General features: G+C 45.4%; 1 protein-coding gene across 5 annotated transcripts in view; it reads left to right on the plus strand.

The window, feature by feature from the left end:
• Positions 1 to 22,996, plus strand: part of LOC129822365 (protocadherin Fat 3-like) — a 381,150-nt gene that overhangs the window by 205,719 nt on the left and 152,435 nt on the right. For all 5 annotated transcript variants that reach the window (XM_055880588.1, XM_055880589.1, XM_055880592.1 and 2 more), the window contains exon 3: positions 424 to 741. In XM_055880588.1, the coding sequence (XP_055736563.1) occupies positions 424 to 741 (318 nt within the window). The remainder of the gene's footprint in view (positions 1 to 423; positions 742 to 22,996) is intronic.

The raw sequence follows: 22,996 nt of genomic DNA on the forward strand, positions 1-22,996 counted from the left end.
ATGTAGACGTTAAATGGTTGACCAGAGGACTGTTTTGTAAGGAGTATTTTGAGGTCAACCACACGTCTCTTATTGGCTCTTTCTATGTGACCATTGACTTCATGTATTTTTATTTAAAATATATTGAGATTGTGAGTTAAACATTTGTCAGTTTAGCTTAACCAAAATAGTTTTTTCTTTACGCATTTGTTAACTTATTAAAAACATGGAAACAACCTAATGTTCTCCACCCCCCTCTGTCCGCCCCTGTAGAAGCCGATGTGAACGTTGACTAGATGTTAGAACTGAAGTTAAACAACATAATGTTCTCCACCCCCCTCTGTCCGCCCCTGTAGAAGCCGATGTGAACGTTGACTAGATGTTAGAACTGAAGTTAAACAACCTAGGCCTAACTTTTATCTATCCCTCTCTCCACCCCTCTAGGTATCATCTACACCACAGACACTCTGGACCGCGAGACAAAGGACTCCTATTGGCTGACGGTGTACGCTACAGACCACGGGGTGGTGCCCCAATTCGCCATCATGGAGGTGTACATCCAGGTAGAGGACGTCAACGACAACGCCCCCCTGACCTCTGACCCTGTCTACCACCCCGTCGTCATGGAGAACTCTCCCAAGGACCTGTCGGTTATTCAGATTCAAGCCCAGGACCCGGACGCCACGGGGGGAGCAGAGAGACTGAGCTACAGGATAGCTAGTGGGAACCCACAGAACTTCTTCACCATCAATACCAAGACCGGTGAGTGGGGAAGGGGAGATGGTGGGTGTAGAGTGTGGGGGGAGGGGATGGTTGTGTATGTGTGTGAGAGCACAGAGACTGAGTTACAAGATAGCTAGCTACAGTTGTTCTTCACCATCAATACCACCATCAATGGTGATGGGTTTGTATGCAGTGTGTGTAGTAGTGTGTGAGGTGTATCAGGTTAGTGAGTGTCTGGGTGTCTCATCTGGTTAAATAGGGCTCTGCTGATGTTGGCTGGCCCTGCAGGACATGTCTTTGGCTGGGGGCTTGTGTATCCTTGAAGTGGGTGTGTTTTCTCCCATCTGCACCAGGGGGAGGGGGAGGTGTTTTTTGTCTCTGCTTCAATTTTAATTACAGGTTTTAATCTGTGAGAATCTGTAAGTGTGTGTCTATCGAATTCTTTGTGTGAATATGAATGTGTCTGCTCTTTGTGCGTGTGTCTCTTTCTCCTGTCTGTTCGTCTGTCTGTCCTGTCTGTCTGTCCTGTCCATCTGTCTTCTATGTTGCTAAGAGTATTCTGTGAAACTGCTTATTCACACACATAGCTGATCAGTGTGTGGTCCCGGACAACATGACCGGGAAGATTTAAATTGACCAGAAACATACACATTGGGGGCGTAACTCATTAGGGCATCCACCCACGGTGCTCAGAATGACAGACATGACATTTACATAATGATAATGCATCTTAACAGAACATGCAACTCCTGTAATGAAGCAGACAATTAAAAAAAATTGCATTTGCCAAAATGCAATTCACGGGAAAACACCATTCTAAACAGAACACCTGGAAAACACCATTCTAAACAGAGCACCTGGAAAACACCATTCTAAACAGAGCACCTGGGAAAACACCATTCTAAACAGAGCACCTGGGAAACACCATTCTAAACAGAGCACCTGGAAAACACCATTCTAAACAGAGCACCTGGAAAACACCATTCTAAACAGAGCACCTGGGAAAACACCATTCTAACAGAGCACCTGGAAAACACCATTCTAAACAGAGCACCTGGAAAACACCATTCTAAACAGAGCACCTGGAAAACACCATTCTAAACAGAGCACCTGGAAAACACCATTCTAAACAGAGCATCTGGGAAAACACCATTCTAAACAGAGCACCTGGAAAACACCATTCTAAACAGAGCATCTGGGAAAACATCTTTCTAAACAGAGCACCTGGAAAACACCATTCTAAACAGAGCACCTGGAAAACACCATTCTAAACAGAGCAGCTGGAAAACACCATTCTAAACAGAGCACCTGGAAAACACCTTTCTAAACAGAGCATCTGGGAAAACACCATTCTAAACAGAGCACCTGGAAAACACCATTCTAAACAGAGCACCTGGGAAAACACCTTTCTAAACAGAGCACCTGGGAAAACACCTTTCTAAACAGAGCACCTGGAAAACACCATTCTAAACAGAGCAGCTGGAAAACACCATTCTAAACAGAGCATCTGGGAAAACACCTTTCTAAACAGAGCACCTGGAAAACACCATTCTAAACAGAGCATCTGGGAAAACACCATTCTAAACAGAGCACCTGGAAAACACCATTCTAAACAGAGCACCTGGAAAACACCATTCTAAACAGAGCATCTGGGATAACACCATTCTAAACAGAGCACCTGGGAAAACACCATTCTAAACAGAGCATCTGGGAAAACACCATTCTAAACAGAGCACCTGGGAAAACACCATTCTAAACAGAGCACCTGGGAAAACACCATTCTAAACAGAGCATCTGGGAAAACACCATTCTAAACAGAGCATCTGGGATAACACCATTCTAAACAGAGCACCTGGAAAACACCATTCTAAACAGAGCACCTGGAAAACACCATTCTAAACAGAGCAGCTGGAAAACACCATTCTAAACAGAGCATCTGGGAAAACACCATTCTAAACAGAGCACCTGGAAAACACCTTTCTAAACAGAGCACCTGGGAAAACACCATTCTAAACAGAGCATCTGGGAAAACACCATTCTAAACAGAGCACCTGGAAAACACCATTCTAAACAGAGCACCTGGGAAAACACCATTCTAAACAGAGCATCTGGGAAAACACCATTCTAAACAGAGCACCTGGAAAACACCATTCTAAACAGAGCACCTGGAAAACACCATTCTAAACAGAGCATCTGGGAAAACACCTTTCTAAACAGAGCATCTGGGAAAACACCATTCTAAACAGAGCATCTGGGAAAACACCATTCTAAACAGAGCACCTGGGAAAACACCATTCTAAACAGAGCACTTGATGCGAGCAGTTCCATATGTGACAGAGATAAACATCTTTGTTAGAAACTTAGAAAGAGGAGGAATCTAAAGATACAACAACTAGGATGGATTGCTAATATGACTAGGATTGCGCCTTTGGCTTCTGGACATCGAAATAAAGTTGATATGAAAACCAATAGAACAGGAGATAAATTCTGGTTTCTATGGCGTGTGTGTGTGTCTCTTTCTCCTGTCTGTCCTGTCTGTCTGTCAGGAGATCAATTCTGGTTTCAATGGCATATAAGAAAGTCTTTATAAAATGATCGCCTCCATGTTTCAATGGTAGGATTTTGCCTAGGCTACTTTGAAGCAAGGTAAGACATGCCTCATATTATGAAGTAAAAACGTTCAGGTTTCAAACAATTAAGTATCAGTTTTCAAAATACATACTGCCCTCAGCTCACATTGCAAAGTGGGGGGTGACACACCTATGCACTTCAACAGCGAATGGGAGGCGTGCTTCAAAATGATAGCTATTTTTAAAAGGAACCGTGGTGTTTGTGTGTATGTGTGTGTGTTGGAGCGTCAGGCTGATCAGATGTGTGTAGCCGAGAGCAGCAGCTCCCAATATAGAACCCTGACAGGATGAAACACACAGCCTCAGAGAGATAACAGCAGCACATCTGAGAACCAGGAACGTCCACTGGGGGACACACACACACACACATCCACTGGGACACACACACACATCCACTGGGACACATACACACACACATCCACTGGGACACACACACACATCCACTGGGACACATACACACACACACACACACACACACACATCCACTGGGACACACACACACACACACACACACACATCCACTGGGACACACACACACACACACACATCCACTGGGACACACACACACATCCACTGGGACACATACACACACACACACATCCACTGGGACACACACACACACACACATCAACTGGGACACACACACACACACATCCACTGGGACACACACATCCACTGGGACACATAAACACACAGACACACACATGCAAAATAGATATTGAGAGGGGAGTAGAGAGAGAGGATGAAGAAAAAGTGAGTGGGTGGTTGAGAGGAAAAGAGAGAGAGACTGACAATTTTCATCACACATATTATACTTGTCAGCTGTGAGCTAATTGGAGCCAGCTATATGTGTCTTTCATTTAGGTCAGAATCCTTTGCTTACAGTTTTATAAGTCTAGATTGATTGTAGAGCATCTGTGTAAACACATACACCCTCTCTTCTAACCCCTTACCACACGTTCTCTTCTAACCCTTACCACACCCTCTGTTCTAACCCAAACCACACCCTCCCTTCTAACCCTATCCACACCCTCTCCTCTCTCTCTTCTAACCCTAACCACACCCTCTCTTCCCTCTTTTCTAACCCTAACCACACGTTCTCTTCTAACCCTTACCACACCCTCTCTTCTAACCCTAACCACACCCTCCCTTCTAACCCTATCCACACCCTCTCCTCCCTCTCTTCTAACCCTAACCACACCCTCTCTTCCCTCTTTTCTAACCCTGACCACACCCTCTCTTCTAACCCTAACCACACCCTCCCTTCTAACCCTATCCACACCCTCTCTTCCCTCTCTTCTAACCCTAACCACACCTTCTCTTCTAACCCTAACCACACCCTCTCTTCCCTCTCTTCTAACCCTAACCACACCCTCTCTTCCCTCTCTTCTAACCCTAACCACACCCTCTCCTCCCTCTCTTCTAACCCTAACCACACCCTCTACTCCCTCTCTTCTAACCCTAACCACACCCTCTCTTCCTTCTCTTCTAACCCTAACCACACCCTCTCCTTCCTCTCTTCTAACCCTAACCACACCCTCTCCTCCCTCTCTTCTAACCCCAACCACACCCTCTCTTCCCTCTCTTCTAACCCTAACCACACCCTCTCTTCCCTCTCTTCTAACCCTAACCACACCCTCTCCTCCCTCACTTCTAACCCCAACCACACCCTCTCCTCCCTCTCTTCTAATCCTAACCACACCCTCTCTTCCCTCTCTTCTAACCCCTTACCACACCCTCTCTTCTAACCCTAACCACACCCTCCCTTCTAACCCTATCCACACCCTCTCTTCCCTCTCTTCTAATCCTAACCACACCCTCTCTTCCCTCTCTTCTAACCCTAACCACACCCTCTCCTCCCTCACTACTAACCCTAACCACACCCTCTCCTCCCTCTCTTCTAACCCTAACCACACCCTCTCCTCCCTCTCTTCTAATCCTAACCACACCCTCTCTTCCCTCTCTTCTAACCCTAACCACACCCTCTCCTCCCTCTCTTCTAACCCTAACCACACCCTCTCCTCCCTCTCTTCTAACCCTAACCACACCCTCTCCTCCCTCTCTTCTAACCCTAACCACACCCTCTCCTCCCTCTCTTCTAACCCTAACCACACACTCTCCACCCTCTCTTCTAACCCCTTACCACACCTTCTCTTCTAACCCTAACCACACCCTCTCTTCCCTCTCTTCTAACCCTAACCACACCCTCTCCTCCCTCTCTTCTAACCCTAACCACACCCTCTCTTCCCTCTCTTCTAACCCTAACCACATCCTCTCTTCCCTTTCTTCTAACCCTAACCACACCCTCTCTTCTAACCCTAACCACACTCTCTCCTCCCTCTCCTTCTTCTCTTCCCTCTCTTATTTGATTTGATTCTTAGGCTACAAATCAAATCAAACCAAATGTATTTATAGCTGATATCTCAAAGTGATGTACAGAAACCCAGCTTAATGTACAGAAATGTACAGAAACCCAGCTTAAAACCCCAAACAGCAAGCAATGCAGGTGTAGAAGCACGATGGCTAGGAAAAACTCCCTAGAAAGGCCAAAACCTAGGAAGAAACCTAGAGAGAAACCAGGCTATGAGGGGTGGCCAGTCCTCTTCTGGCTGTGCCGGGTGGAGATTATAACAGAACATAGCCAAGATGTTCAAATGTTCATAAATGACCACCATGGTCAAATAATAATAATCACAGTAGTTGTTGAGGGTGCAGCAAGTCAGCACGTCAGGAGTAAATGTCAGTTGGCTTTTCATAGCCGATCATTAAGAGTATCTCTACCGCTCCTGGCGGTAGCACGTCCGGTGAACAGGTCAGGGTTCCATAGCCGCAGGCAGAACAGTTGAAACTGGAGCAGCAGCACGGCCAGGTGGACTGGGGACAACAAGGAGTCATCATGCCAGGTAGTTCTGAGGCATGGTCCTAGGGCTCAGGTCCTCCGAGAGAGAGAAAAAAAGAAAGAGAGAAAGAGAGAATTAGAGAGAGCATACTTAAATTCACACAGGACACCGGATAAGACAGAAGAAGTACTCCAGATATAACAAACTGACCCTAGCCCCCCGACACATAAACTACTGCAGCATAAATACTGGAGGCTGAGCCGGAGGGGTCAGGAGACACTGTGACCCCATCCAATGATACCCCCAGACAGGGCCAAACAGGCAGGCTATAACCCCACCCACCTTTGCCAAATCACAGCCCCCACACCACTAAAGGGATATCTTCAACCACCAACTTACCATCCTGAGACAAGGCCGAGTATAACCCAAGGGGGGGGGGGGGGGGGGGGGCAACCCAGACAGGAAGATCACGTCGGTGACTCAACCCACTCAAGTGATGCACCCCTCCTAGGGACGGCATGGAAGAGCACCAGTAAGCCAGTGACTCAGCCCCTGTAATAGGGTTTGAGGCAGAGAATCCCAGTGGAGAGAAGGGAACCGGCCAGGCAGAGACAGCAAGGGCGGTTCGTTGCTCCAGATCCTTTCCGTTCACCTTCACACTCCTGGGCCAGACTACACTCAATCATATGACCTACTGAAGAGATAAGTCTTCAGTAAAGACTTAAAGGTTGAGACCGAGTCTGCGTCTCTCACATGGGTAGGCAGACCGTTCCATAAAAATTGAGCTCTATAGGAGAAAGCCCTGCCTCCAGCTGTTTACTTAGAAATTCTAGGGACAATTAGGAGGCCTGTGTCTTGTGACCGTAGCGTACGTGTAGGTATGTACGGCAGGACCAAATCGAAAGATAGATAGGAGCAAGCCCATGTAATGCTTTTTTACACCTTTCTCTTTCTCCATTTTGTTTCTCCCTCCCTCCCTCTGCCTCCCTCCTTCTCACCTTCTCCCTCCCTACCTATTTTCTTTCATTGTCTGTCCCTCTCCCTCACTCCCTCCTTATATTCTACTTCATTATTGCTATTTTCTCATTCTTGATTCTGCTGTACCGCTCTCCTTCTCTATTTCAATGTTTGTCTCTCTCTCTCTCCATCTCTCACTCTCTCCCCCTTCCCCTGTATGATGTTGAATATTTTAAATGTCCTTTATGAAATGTTGATGATGGAGTCTACAGTGCATCCATCCACAGTCATTCTCCCAGATTTACTGTGTGGAACAGAGACACTTTCAGTAGCTCTCTGTTTGCCTGAACACGCACACACGCATGATGCTAGAAGTGAACATACATCTGCCTGCTGACTTGCGCCCTTTCCCCTACATTGGTAGCTATCACAATGCTATATATAGTGTTTAAGCTAATCCATAGCTAGTACAGTATATGAAGTAACACAATACATAGTGCTAAGCTGTCATTTAGCTAGCCCCTTTGTTCATGTTTAGATAATGGAATACCAGCAGATGATGCTAAGATAACTGCTGAAAGTGACCTTGGTGTTATCACTGTACCCATCCACAATGCAATGGTGGTGATATATACTGTATCATTGTATTGAAATGTCTGGAGCATTCATGAGTTGAATATATATTCAATCATCTCTCATCCGACAGAGATTATCTAGCTTTAGAAGTGTGTGTGCGTATGTGCACGTGTGTGTGTGTTTGTGCATGTGTGTGTGTTATACGTCAGTTACTAGGAAAAGAAGAGAGCAAAAGAGGCCTCAGATATTGAGCTTTAGTTCCTGCAGAAAAAGGACACACACACCAGAAGTAATAACTCATCCGGAAGCTGAATCAGCAGCTACTCTCCCAGCTATCGCCTCATGAAAGAGAGACAAAGTGCTGGCTGGAAATTATTAGGATTTGTATTGATGACCTGTTTTTCTCAGTCCCTCATTCTCCCTGCGGACAGATATGTGGAACGCCCGTCTGACTCGAGTCACACATTTGATGACTTGAGACTTGATTTAATAGAAAATAAAACAACTTGAGACTTGACTTCGACTTGGAGACTCAGGACTTGATTTAGCCTTGGGACTGATGACTTGAAATGACCTGGCCAGATTTGGGAACGTTTTCTCATTGTGTGGCACAGAGTACCCGTGGATTAGGCTACTCTCCACACAGCCAGAGACTGTATCACAATGTCAATCAACACAGGTCAGGTGACCTATAGTAGTGCAGTGAGACGGTTTTGAGGGGTCACGAGTGTGAAAGGGAATGGGAAAAATTCAGAAAATATTCATACATATTTTAATAGGCTATATTTAGCCTACCATTTGTATTTTATATTTATACGTTTATTTATTCAATCTGGTTACTAACATAGGTTTACAGAATTGCACCAAAGTATTGTAATCTGTGATTTAGAGCCCAAAAGTTGTGCGTCTTGACTGTTGATCAATGACCAGTCATCAGCATTGGTGTGCAAAGGTGGTCGCACATAGCCAGCTTAGTGACCAGAAAGCACTTGAATAATTTTCTCCGGTTTGCCTGACAAAAACACAGTATCCTACCTACCTTAATATTATCCATATAAAATTCAGTTTAGCAATCTGCTACGGATTCATCTTTCCCAGAACAATAGGCTGGTGATGTCACTAATCATTTTCCAATGCCAGATAGGCCTAGTTTGGCTGGGTTCTAATTCCTTACTGTACCTCAGTAGTGGTACTGGCTATATGTCTTAAGCTGTAACATCGCACTACCTTCAATACTTATGGGATGAAGATGTAACATATTCTGCCGAATGAGTAGCGATATTTGTGAAGAAGAAAAAGGCTACTGACAGATAATGGTTTCCATCTGACCCTGCAACCTTGCTGCGTACAGGTAGGCCATCTGACCCTGAAACCCTGCTGTATACAGGTAGGCCATCTGACCCTGATACCCTGCTGTATACAGGTAGGCCATCTGACCCTGAAACCCTGCTGTATACAGGTAGGCCATCTGACCCTGAATCCCTGCTGCATACAGGTAGGCCATCTGACCCTGAAACCCTGCTGCATACAGGTAGGCCATCTGACCCTGAAACCCTGCTGCATACAGGTAGGCCATCTGACCCTGAAACCCTGCTGTATACAGGTAGGCCATCTGACCCTGAAACCCTGCTGCGTACAGGTAGGCCATCTGACCCTGAAACCCGCTGCATACAGGTAGGCCATCTGACCCTGAAACCCTGCTGTATACAGGTAGGCCATATTACCCTGAATCCCTGCTGCATACAGGTAGGCCATCTGACCATGAAACCCTGCTGCATACAGGTAGGCCATCTGACCCTGAAACCCGCTCTATACAGGTAGGCCATATTACCCTGAATCCCTGCTGCACACAGGTAGGCCATCTGACCATGAAACCCTGCTGCATACAGGTAGGCCATCTGACCCTGAAACCCTGCTGTATACAGGTAGGCCATCTGACCCTGAAACCCTGCTGCATACAGGTAGGCCATATGACCCTGAAACCCGCTGTATACAGGTAGGCCATGTTACCCTGAATCCCTGCTGCACACAGGTAGGCCATCTGACCATGAAACCCTGCTGCATACAGGTAGGTAATCTGACCCTGAAACACTGCTGCGTACAGCTAGGCCATCTGACCCTGAAACCTGCTGCATACAGGTAGGCCATCTGACCCTGAAACCCTGCTGTATACAGGTAGGCCATCTGACCCTGAAACCCGCTGTATACAGGTAGGCCATATTACCCTGAATCCCTGCTGCATACAGGTAGGCCATCTGACCCTGAAACCCTGCTGTATACAGGTAGGCCATATTACCCTGAAACCCTGCTGTATACAGGTAGGACTCCAGAGAAGTTAAAATGTGACATGATATCGCTAATTCATATGGACTGTTAACGTCAATGACTTTCAGCTCAAAATGAAGGTGAACATTTTTGGTATTTTGCTCTTTGAAAGTGCTTCACCTTTGCACACGTGCATGTGCGTGCACGGGGGTTGCAAGCTTTGAACCACTCTTTTGGGGTTCGCGGGTCAAAAAGTTTCACTGAGCTAGAGAACAGATTGCTCATTTGCTGAACAGCAGTAGAATCGGTGTAGCACAAACGTCAACATGTAGGGAGAGATGATTTCCGTAAATGAATATGCAGCTCCAAAAATAGTTTGGTGATCAAGAATATTAACTGTTTACTTTGCAAGCTCACCAGCAATGGGCATCAAGCAACAATTACTACCAGTCTTTTAGTATGTCAACATTGCTTGAAATTGTTAATTGAGTTATGACGCTTGCATTTGGAATTTGTTGTTAAAATATATTATTACATTATCAAAATGTGTTGTAGACAATATAATGAAAAGGGCTGTCTGGAAGCCACAATAAATAGACACAGATTGTGTGACCATGGTGCTATAGTTTGGCTCCTGAGTGGCGCAGTGGTCTAAGACACTGCATTTCAGTACAAGAAGCATCACTGCAGTACCTGGTTCAAATCCAGGCTGTATCACATTTGGCTGTGAATGGTAGTCCCATAGGTTGGTGCACAATTGTCCCATCGTCGTCTAGGTTTGGCTGGGGTAGGCCGTCATTGTAAATAAGAATGTGTTCTTAACTGGCTTGCCTAGTTAAATAAAGGTTATATCTGCATTAAGGATAGTTCTAAGATATTGAGCATCAGTTTTCACATCACATATCTCAGAGCTGTTTTGTAGTGAATCCTTTTTTCATAACCCATTAAGGTACTCACCTTAAACGGTACCTAAAGTACAGAGTATCAAAAACCTGAGACATTTGTAAATTAGTTTTTCTTTTGTGGGGGGGGGGGGGGGGGTACAATAGCAGATAGAACCTTATGGCTCTGAAATGTCAATCTGGGTTCAACCTTAAGGCTCTGACACTTCTGAATTAGAATCCGTTTTTAAGAAGACTGTAGCTATTTGAATACATACATGATAGAATAGCACTATTTTACCAAAACAGAGTCAGAACACATCATCAAATACATTAAGAAATTGATTATGATCATTGGACAAATTACCGTCATCACTGAACAACGATGTGACATCATTTACTCCAACATTTCTGACAGTGTTGTTGTTCGTTGTTGCTCACGTGCCGTTACTGCTGGCTGGACTAGCCTAGACCATACTTAGAGGCAGGTGAAACTGATTGGTCCGTCTTTATCTGTTCAGGCTTGTGATTGGATTGCAGATAGAACCTTATAGTTCAAATATGTTCATGCAGATAGAACTTTCTAGTTGTTCGTTTTGTTCACTTAAAATGTACTTTAAAAAATATATAACTTTGCAGACATATGAAGAACCATCTAAATATCTATTATATGTAACTAACACATTTTTGACAAAAATGTCAGATAAAACCTAATAGTCCCAAGGTCTTGATTTGTATTTGAACAAGTCATTGCATGTATATTTTTATTTTTACTTAACTTGGAAAAACTCAACTTGACTTGACTTGCACGACTTGGACTTGACTCGAGACTCGACCCGTTCTACTTGGGACTTGACTTGAGATTTGGACCTTGCTTGTGACTTGAATAATAGTGACTTAGTCCCACCTCTGATAATCACCCCTTTAGACCAACCAATATGCCAATATTCCACCCGTGCATATATGCCAGGTCAGTGCAAAGTGCTGGTAATGCCACCAATTTGCCAACAATATTCCACCAGCGATGTCATCATACAGTGTTGCCACCATTTAGCCTAATATGCAATCTATACTAAACAAACATATGAATGCAACATGTAAAGTGTTGGTCCCATGTTTCATGAGTTGAAATCAAAGATCCCAGTAATGTTCCATACACACAAAAAGCATATTTCTCTCAAATGTTGTCCACAAATGTTTTTCCTTTGCCAAGATAATCCTTCCACCTGACAGGTGTGGCATTTCAAGAAGATGATTAAACAGCATGATCATTACACAGGTGCACCTTGTGCCCGGGACAATAAAAGGCCACTCACTCTAAAATGTGCATTTTTATGACACAACACAATGCCACAGATGTCTCAAGTTTTGAGGGAGCATTCAATTGGCATGCTGACTGCAGGAATGTCCACCAGAGCTGTTGTCAGATAATTTAATGTTAATTTTCTACCATAAGCCGCCTCCAATGTTGTTTTAGAGAATTTGACAGTACGTCCAACCGGCCTCACAACCTCAGATCATGTATAACCACGCCAGCCCAGGACCTCCACATCCGGCTTCTTCATCTGCTAGATTGTCTGAGACCAGACACCCAGACAGCTGATGAAACTGTGGGTTTCCACAACCAAATCATTTCTGCACAAACTGTCAGAAACCGTCTCAGAGAAGCTCATCTGCGTGCTCATCGTCCTCACCAGGGTCTTGACCTGACTGCAGATCAGCTTTGTAAATGACTTCAGTGGGCAAATGCTTACCTTCGATGGCCACTGGCACATTGGAGAAGTGTGCTCCTCACGGATGAATCCCGGTTTCAACTGTACCAGGCAGATGGCAGACAGTGTGTATGGCGTTGTCTGGGCGAGCGGTTTGCTGATGTCAACGTTGTGAACAGAGGGCCCCATGATGGCGGTGGGGTTATGGTATGGGCAGGCATAACCTACGGACAACAAACACAATTACATTTTATCGATGGCAATTTGAATACACAGAGATACTTGACGAGATCCTGAAGCCCATTGTCGTGCCATTCATCCTCCGCCATCAACTCATGTTTTAGCATGATAATGCATAGCCCCATGTCGCCAGGATCACTACACAATTCCTGTAAGCTGAAAATGTCCCAGTTCTTCCATGGCCTGCATACTGACCAGACATGTCACCTATTGAGTATGTTTTTGGGATGCTCTGGATTGACGTGTACGACAGTGTGTCCCAGTTCCTGCCAATATCCAGCAACTTCAGAAAGCCATTGGAGAGGAGTGGGAGAACATTCCACAATCAACAGCCTGATCAACTCTATGTGAAGGAGATGCGTCACGCTGCATGAGGCCAATGATGATCACACCAGATACTGACTGGTTTTCTGATCCACGCCCCTACCTATTATTAAAGGTATCTGTGACCAACAGATGCATATCTGTATTTGTCACGCTGGTATAAAGGATTTGGAGACAGGCACAGGAGTTCATAATAGGGTTTTTTAATACACCCAAAACAAACACGTATACAAAACACTGGGATGTACCCAAACAAAAGAGCGAGGGTAAACCTTGTAGAACGACACGGGACGAGACCCGTAATACATAATGCACAGAACACGCGGCACAGGCTGAGACAACGCATAGATATTCACACAACCAACAGACATGGGAACAATAATCAACAGCCCAATGGTGAACCAAAGGGCACATTTATACAAATACATTCAGTAAGGAATATGAACCAGATGTGGGTAATGACAGTTCGGTGCCTAGAGACCGGTGACGTAGACGTCCCGAAACGGGTGCACGGAATGAGCAGCAGTACCTGAGGAATCCGTGACAGTATTCCTAGTCATGTGAAATCCATAGATTAGGGCCTAATTTATTTATTTAAATTGACTGATTTCCTAAAACGAACTGTAACTCAGTAAAATCTATGAAATTGTTGCATGTTGCGTTTATATTTTTGTTCAGTGTAGATGAGGAAGATGAATGAGTGGAGCTATTAGCAATGTCAATTAGTCAATAGGGTCAGCTGTGTGGAAAAGCACCGTTCGACTTATTGCAGTTGCACTTTGAGTGACTTCACCGCCTCCAGAACCTGTAAAATTCTAACAGACTCATTTCTAACCACATTTATGGAATCTCAGGGTGTGACAAGTGTGTCAAAAACCCTCTGCAATCTGGTGACAACGTAAGGACAACCTGTCATGTCCCCCAATTCCCACAGTGAGTAGGACTGTGTCTGTAAGAGGGAGAGCGGGATACCAATTAAACACTATCAGTAAAAGGTCAACTCACTCAGAGAGAGAGAAAGAGGGTGAGGGAGGGAGAAGTGGCTGAGGTGCAGAGGGAAAGATGGGTGAGAGAGAAAATGAGAGCAATGGAGGGGGTAAGAGAAAGAGAGAGAGGGAGGCAAGAATGGGGGAAGGAGACAGATAGGGGAGAGGAGAGAACATTACAGAGAGAGGAGACAGAGAAAGAGAGAGAGGGAAAGGAGGGAGAGAGATTGTGTGAGAGAGGGAGAAAGGTAAACAGTATTGATATATTTAGTGTGCAGCGCTCAAGGCTTTGATAGCAGCTTGACATGCTTGTTACTGGGAGCTTTACTGTGTTTGAAGTATTATGCATAGAGCCGCCGTGTGCCACTGCACTCACTGGCAGGTGAAACGGCTCAACTTAGCCCTGCTTTTGCACACACACACACATTGCATGTTGTTTATCCGCCAACGCTGATATGAAGACACAAACACAAACACACACACACCAAATCACCCATGTGTATTGACCTGATTTACTCAGGCCCTCTCCTTCCTTTCTTCCTTCCTTCCTTCCTTCCTTCCTTCCTTCCTTCCTTCCTTCCTTCCTTCCTTCCTTCCTTCCCTCTTTCTTTCTCTCCCTCTCTCTCTCTCCCTCTCTCTCACTCTCTCACTCATTATTTTTCTTTCCATCTCTCTCCCTCTCCCTTTGTTTGTCTGACCTCCATTCCTTTTCTTGCTGGTAAGTCATGTGATTGAGAGGTCTTGGCGGTCACATATGTGCGTGCGTGTGTGTGTATTCAACCCCATATTGACATGGCTGGTAACCCACTGGGCAGAAACATCAGTTCAACGTCTATTTTTGATTTACATTTGGTTGAGTTGTCAGCTAATGCGAATTCAATGTGAAATCAACAAAAAATGTGTGGGTTAAAAGTAGGGTGAAAAAAATATGAAATTCCCTTATGTTGATGACATTTTGCTCATCCAGTCAGTTTTCCATGTTGTCAGAGAGAGATTACAGTATATCAGTATATCCTCTTCTCTGATGTTACCTTAGTGTTACCTTTTCATCCCCCTTCCTCACACTGCCTGCTCTTTTTATCCTTTGTCTTTCCCTTGGTTTATCACCTTTTTTACCCACAATGCACCACACACTCTGCACGAGCTAGCTACTCTCTCGTCCCCTCTCTCTCTTTGTCTGTCTCTCTCTGTCTCTGTCTCTGTCTCTTCCTTTCTCCCTTTCTCTCCCTCTATTCCTCTCTCACTCTCATTCTCTCTATCCTGGGGCCTGTGATTAAGCCTCTCTAGGGGGAGTCCTTCAGAGAATGAGTTTACACAACCTTAACCTCCTCATTCCCCACCTGTATCTCTGCTCCTCTTGCATCCCCCTCTCCATCCCTTCTGTCTAGTGACCTCTGTCGTCCTCTCTGGTCCTCTGTGGTCATAGCTTGAGGACTGAGAGTTAATCAGCCACTGATATTCCTGTCGCTGTGTGAGGTGGCGGTCGCCCCTCTCCTCTCTGCATCTATTTCAAACTGTAAACACATAAGAGGAGATGGGGTCACATGACGATGGGGTCAATGTGTGTATGTGATTACCACTCTAGGTGATGGGTCACTTGCTTGTGTAGTCTAGCTCCACTCTGCTTAGTGCTAACACTGGTCACAAGAGAGACAAGGGGTGAGGAGAGAGGAGGAGGGGAGGAGAGGAGAGAGGAGAGAGGAGAGTAGAGGTGAGAGGAGAGTAGAGGTGAGAGGAGAGTAGAGGGGATAGATGAGAGTAGAGGTGAGAGGAGAGTAGAGGTGAGAGGAGAGTAGAGGGGATAGATGAGAGTAGAGGTGAGAGGAGAGTAGAGGGGAGAGTAGAGGGAAGGGGATAGATGAGAGTAGAGGTGAGAGGAGAGTAGAGGGGAGGGGATAAATGAGAGTAGAGGTGAGAGGAGAGTAGAGGGGATAGATGAGAGTAGAGGTGAGAGGAGAGTAGAGGTGAGAGGAGAGTAGAGGGGAGAGTAGAGGGGAGAGTAGAGGGGAGAGTAGAGGGGAGAGTAGAGGGGAGGGGATAAATGAGAGTAGAGGTGAGAGGAGAGTAGAGGAGAGGGGATAGATGAGGGGAGCGTGGAGAAGAGGGGATAGGTGAGGGGAGCGTGGAGAAGAGGGGATAGGTGAGGGGAGAGTGGAGAAGAGGGGAGGGGATAGGTGAATGGAGAGTGGAGAAGAGGAGAGGGGCATAAGAGAGACAAGGGGTGAGGAGAGAGGAGGGGAGAGAGGAGAGTAGAGGTGAGGGGAGAGAGGAGAGTAGAGGTGAGAGGAGAGTAGCGGGGAGGGGATAGATGAGGGGAGTGGAGAAGAGGGGATAGGTGAGGGGAGAGTGGAGAAGAGGAGAGGGGGGAGATAGGTGAGGGGAGAGTGGAGAAGAGGAGAGGGGAGGGGATAGGTGAGGGGAGAGTGGAGGAAAGATGGAGAGGAATAGAATGTTATACATATGTGGAAAGGAAAGGGGGATACCTAGTCAGTTGTACAACTAAATGCATTCAACTGAAATGTGTCTTCCGCATTTAACGCAACACCTCGGAATCAGAGAGGTGCGGGGGGCTGCCGTAATCGACATCCACGTCTTCTGCACCCGGGGAACAGTGGGTTAACTGCCTTGTTCAGGGGCAGAACGACATATTTTTACCTTGTCAGCTCAGCGATTCGATCCAGCAACTTTTCGGTTACTGGCCCAACGCTCTAAACACTAGGGGGATACAATCATCCCAGCTCTGCAGATTTTGCTGTGAAGATACAGAATCATTAGATCATTTGTTTTGGTACTGTCCATAAGTTATTTGTTTTTGGTTACATGTCCAGGAATGGCTGAAGAATTGCAACATTTACCTGGAGCTAACTCTGCAAATAGCACTACTGGGTGATTTATAAAGTCATAGTCAATCGATCAATAATATAATAATACTTTTAGGGAAAAAATGTATCTTTAATTTACAATCTGTAGAAACTATGAGAAAATAAATGTTCAGAACTTTTGTGAAACATCACAGCACAGTTGAAAAGTATATGGCAAATAGAAATCCAATATGGAAGGTGTTAAGACATAGATGGGAAGGGTTGAGGGCAGCAGAAGGATAGGAGTAAAAACAAACAAAAGATAACTATTGTGTATAGAGTATGTATAAGCTGGAAGTAGAAACTTAAGTGTTGTTGTTCATTCGTTTACTCCAATTAGGGGAGGAGTGGTGGGGTTAGTGGAAAATAATAAAGGAAAATATATATATTTTTAAAGATGTGTGTGTATATACAGTTTAAGTCGGAAGTTTACATACACCTTAGCCAAATACATTTAAACGCAGTTTTTCACAATTCCTGACATTTAATCCTAGTAAAAATTCCCTGTCTTAGGTCAGTTAGGATCACCACTTCATTTTAAGAATGTGAAATGTCAGAATAATAGTAGAGAGAATGATTTATTTCAGCATTTATTCCTTTCATCACATTCCCAGTGGGTCAGAAGTTTACATACAGTAAATTAGTATTTGGTAGCATTGCCTTTAAATTGTTTAACTTGAGTCAAACGTTTCGGGTAGCCTTCTACAAGCTTCCCACAATAAGTTGGGTGAATTTTGGCCCATTCCTACTGACAGAGCTGGTGTAAATGAGTCAGGTTTGTAGGCCTCCTTGCGCGCACACGCTTTTTCAGTTCTGCCCACAAATTTTCTATGGGTTTGAGGTCAGGGCTTTGTGATGGCCACTCCAATACCTTGACTTTGTTGTCCTTAAGCCATTTTGCCACAACTTTGGGAGTATGCTTGGGGTCATTGTCCATTTGGAAGACCCATTTGCGACCAAGCTTTAACCTTCTGACTGATGTCTTGAGATGCTTCTTCAATATATCCACATAATTTTCCATCCTCATGAAGCCATCTATTTTGTGAAGTGCACCAGTCATTCCTGCAGCAAAGCACCCCCACAACATGATGCTGCCACCCCCTGTCAAGCCCTGACCATAGTTTGCTTTGTATGTTTCTATGTTTTGTTTGGTCAGGGTGTGATCTGAGTGGGCATTCTATGTTGTATGTCTAGTTTCTCTATTTCTATGTGTTTGGCCTGATATGGTTCTCAATCAGAGGCAGGTGTTTGTCGTTGTCTCTAATTGGGAGCCATATTTAGGTAGCCTGTTTTGTCATTGTGGGTTGTGGGTGATTGTCTATGTGTAGTGTTTTGTGTCAGCACTATTATTCGATAGCTTCACGTTTGTTGTTTGTTATTTTTGTATAGTTCGTTCAGTGTTCTCTTTTTAAATAAATATCAAGATGAACACTTACCATGCTGGATATTGGCGTTTTGGAGCAGTGGCTTCTTCCTTGCTGAGCGGCCTTTCATTTTATGTCGATGTAGGACTCGTTTTACTGTGGATATAAATACTTTTGTACCTGTTTCCTCCAGCATCTTCACAAGGTCCTTTGCTGTTGTTCTGGGATTGATTTGCTCTTTTCGCACCAAAGTACATGAATCTCTAGGAGACAGAACGCGTCCCCTTCCTGAGCGGTATGACTGCTGCGTGGTCCCATGGTGTTTATACTTGTGTACTATTGTTTGTACAGATGAACGTGGTACCTTCGGACATTTGAAAATTGCTCCCAAGGATGAACCAGACTTGTGGAGTTCTACAATTTAAATTCTGAAGTCTTGGCTGATTTCTTTTGATTTTTCCATGATGTCAAGCAAAGAGGCAGGGAGTTGGAAGATAGGCCTTGAATTACATCCACAGGTACACCTCCAATTGACTCAAATTATGTAAATGAGCCTATCAGAAGCTTCTAAAGCCAGGACATAATTTTCTGGACTTTTCCAAGCTGTTTAAAGGCACAGTCAACTTAGTGTATGTAAACTTCTGACCCACTGGAATGGTGATACAGTGAGGAGGAGAGGAGGAGAGGGAAGGAGAGGAGGGGAGATGGAAGGAGAGCAGATGAGGAAATGAATGGAGAGGGGAGGAGAGCAGAGGAGGAAAGGAATGGAGAGGAGAGGGGTGGAGAGCCGAGGAGGAAAGGAATGGAGGGAAGTGGAGACGAAGCCTACTTTAGACTACTGAGATGCCCCAGGTGCACCATCTCCCAAGTTGGTATTCTATGTGTCTGTTGGTTTCTGATCCTTGTACTCCTCTTTCTCTCTCTCTCTCTCTGTCTATCTGTCTCTCTCGTTACCTTTTCCTCCTCTCTCTTTCTACCTCCTCCTGTATTCCCAACCACTGTCTCTCTCTTCATCCCTCCATTTGCATTAGTTGTCCACTTGTATCTTTCTTCCACCTTCTCTTCTCTCTCTTTCTCTCCATCTTGCCATCATGCGTCTCTATCTCTCCTGTCTTTTCCAGCACGTTGACACTGTAAGTGAATTGGCGTTATAGCTACAACCTTAATCCCCTCTGTTCATCTCTCTGGGTTCAGTAAAGCTATCTATATGGTAATCAACAACACACACATACACACACTGCAGCGATGCATGAGTGGCATCCGTCAAGCTCATTAACAGCACGTCTCTGTCTTTCTCAGATTCCTGCTCTTTCTGTATCCCCATCTCCCTCTCTGTAACTCTCTCACTCTGTCACTGCCACTCTTTCTCAGATTCCTGCTCTTTCTGTATCCCCCTCTCCCTCTCTGTAACTCTCTCACTCTGTCACTGCCACTCTTTCTCAGATTCCTGCTCTTTCTGTATCCCCCTCTCCCTCTCTGTAACTCTCTCACTCTGTCACTGCCACTCTTTCTCAGATTCCTGCTCTTTCTGTATCCCCCTCTCCCTCTCTGTAACTCTCTCACTCTGTCACTGCCACTCTTTCTCAGATTCCTGCTCTTTCTGTATCCCCCTCTCCCTCTCTGTAACTCTCACTCTGTCACTGCCACTCTTTCTCAGATTCCTGCTCTTTCTGTATCCCCCTCTCCCTCTCTGTAACTCTCTCACTCTGTCACTGCCACTCTTTCTCAGATTCCTGCTCTTTCTGTATCCCCCTCTCCCTCTCTGTAACTCTCTCACTCTGTCACTGCCACTCTTTCTCAGATTCCTGCTCTTTCTGTATCCCCCTCTCCCTCTCTGTAACTCTCTCACTCTGTCACTGCCACTCTTTCTCTCTCTTTCTTTCCATATCTATCCCATTTCTCTCTCTTTCTCTCTTTCTCCACTGGCCTCACCTGGCAGCAGTACAGCCCCATCCAGCTACTACACACCTGACTGCCAGCTCATCATGTTTGCACGTTTGTGTGTGTGTGTGTGTGTGATTTATGTGACGGCCTGATAGGCAACTACATGTGGAGGCGATGTGTAGCGGCCAGCCTGATTAGGGTACGTGACTAATTAAATACCCTTAACCCATCCAGATGGCTGGACCTAAATGTGACAGTTCTACTCCACTGGAAAGGAGGTGACACACTCTCAGATACACACACACACCAGCTGTACTGGAGATTTTAGCTGATCTCTATGAATTTCTTTTGATGGTCCGTACATTTTTTATGGTCTCAAGAAGAAAGAAAAAACGTAGTATATCTCTCTGACTACAGTGAGAGGAAACACTGATGGAGAAGGATGTTGTTAGGTGAGATCAAATCCCAGTTTTGGCAGCAGAGGGCTGCTGGTTTCACATGCTCCCCACCAACCATCTGCTGTTCAATCTCCTAGTAACCCCAGAACTGCACCAGGGTCACTGTACTTCAGCTGACCCCGTGCTCCCCGCTACTCTCAAGTGCTCCCCACCAACCATCTGCTGTTCAATCCCCGAGTAACCCCAGAACTGCACCAGAGTCACTGTAATTCAGCTGACCCCGTGCTCCCCGCTACTCTCAAGTGGTGTGTGTTTGTGTGTTGTCTCTGGGTGAGAAGAAAGAGTTTCTATTATAACAGATGGACAATAAATTACTATTCGACTCTATCATGCATTGCTATCCAGTCTGTTCATTTGTTGATTATTAAGAAGGAAAGGAGACAAGGGAAGAAAGCAGCATGGTCTCGGACTTTTCGGTCACAGCGAGAGGAGAGGCATGTCTGGGTGTTACGTTGGTCATTGAGGAATGGTTGGTTTGATAGACAAAGAGTGTTGTTTCTTCCTCTTGGTTTGAGATTTGGCTCCGTAGAGAGCATCCTTTTACCTTGTCTCTCTACCATCCTCCCTCTCTGTCTCCCTCTCTCTCCCCCTGGCCTGCTCTGTCGTTCACCACACCTCTGCTTGTCTCAACAGTAATTCTCAGTGTTCTGGTCTTCTGTTTCTCCTCAGCGCTCTAGACCACGGCCATGTCAACAGACCACACATCCTTAGGGTTCTCCCTCCCTATATCTCTCTACCTTCTTCACTTCCTCACTCTCTTTCTTTCTCTCTCTCCCTCTCTTTCAATGTCTGTATTTTTCTCTTGCTCTACCCATTCTCTCTTTCTCCCTTTACCTCTCACTCTCCTTCTCCCTCTCCCCTCTCCCCTGTCTTTTGCTTTACTGTACCCCTCTCTCCCTCCATGTCTATTTATCCTTATATTCTGAAGCTGTAACCTTCAAAAGTAACATCAAAGTCTCCTTTACAATGTGTAGACTGCTTAATATGTGACATGAATTTGCTGAAAGGCCACTTTTCTGGATGAAATTGTATAGTATATTTCACAGGTCTATAGCCAGCCCAATGGTCTGGTCTTTAGTGAGGTCATAAGTTGATACAGGTCATAAGTCAATAGACAATGATCTCAACTTCCCTGAGGAATATGCCCACATCACAGGTCCACAGTCAGTTATCCAAACACTGCTTTCTTCTAAGAAGCTAGCAACCACAGATACAGGATCAGCCCTCAGGATCAGATCTCCTCTTTTGTTAAACAGAGCATGTTGGCTGTTCCCAGGCCTGTCCTGTACTGGTCTTAATGTATGACTATCAATGCTGTGTAACCCAAGCATGGCCCTGGTATAGACGGAGGCATGTGTGTGTGTGCCTGTCTGTGTGTGTGTGTGTGTGCGTGTGTGTCTGAAAGGAAGGCATGCGTTTGTGAAATTTGAAGAGCACTCCCCAACACCTCAATCTGTCTTCATCTTTGTAATAGGCTTAATGGGAACGCTGCAGCTACTGGGAGACGAGAGGAGGGGAGGACAGAAATCAGTAGACTCAATGCTCTGTACTTGACTGGCGATGAGGGGTCACACACACACTTACAGAAGTGTGCACAACTGCACGCATGGATGCACATACACGCATACATAGACACTCTGTCACTCACACAGGCACCTGGGCCCTCTCCCTCAGCCCCGGCCTTGTCGGACAGAGCGATGACAGGAGAGATACTGAGGCAGACAATCACTCTGAGACAGGCTACCATGACCTGAGGGGACCTGTTACAGATCCCCTTCTACCTCTATCCACCCTCACTCCTTTTCTCCTTCTCTACCTTCTTCGCTCCCTCACTCCTTTTCTCCTTCTCTACCTTCTTCGCTCCCTCACTCCTTTTCTCCTTCTCTACCTTCTTCGCTCCCTCACTCCTTTTCTCCTTCTCTACCTTCTTCGCTCCCTCACTCCTTTTCTCCTTCTCTCCCTTCTTCGCTCCCTCACTTCCTCCCTCACTCTCTCTCTCGCTCTCTCTCTCTCTTACTCTCTCTGTCTCCTCGCCTCAATCTCTCTCTCTCTGTCTCTCTCTCTCTCTTACTCTTTCTGCCTTTCTCTCTCTCTCTCTCTCTCTTACTCTTTCTGCCTCTCTCTCTCTCTCTCTCTCTCTCTTACTCTTTCTGCCTTTTTCTCTCTCTCTCTCTTACTCTTTCTGCCTCTCTCTCTCTCTCTCTCTTACTCTTTCTGCCTCTCTCTCTCTCTCTCTCTCTCTCTCTCTCAATTCAATTCAATTGACTTTATTGACATGGCAAGTTCATTATTACTTACATTGTCAAAGTATACGTA

Source organism: Salvelinus fontinalis, chromosome 24 (genome assembly GCF_029448725.1).
Source record: "Salvelinus fontinalis isolate EN_2023a chromosome 24, ASM2944872v1, whole genome shotgun sequence".
In the NCBI taxonomy this organism is placed as follows: domain Eukaryota; kingdom Metazoa; phylum Chordata; class Actinopteri; order Salmoniformes; family Salmonidae; genus Salvelinus; species Salvelinus fontinalis.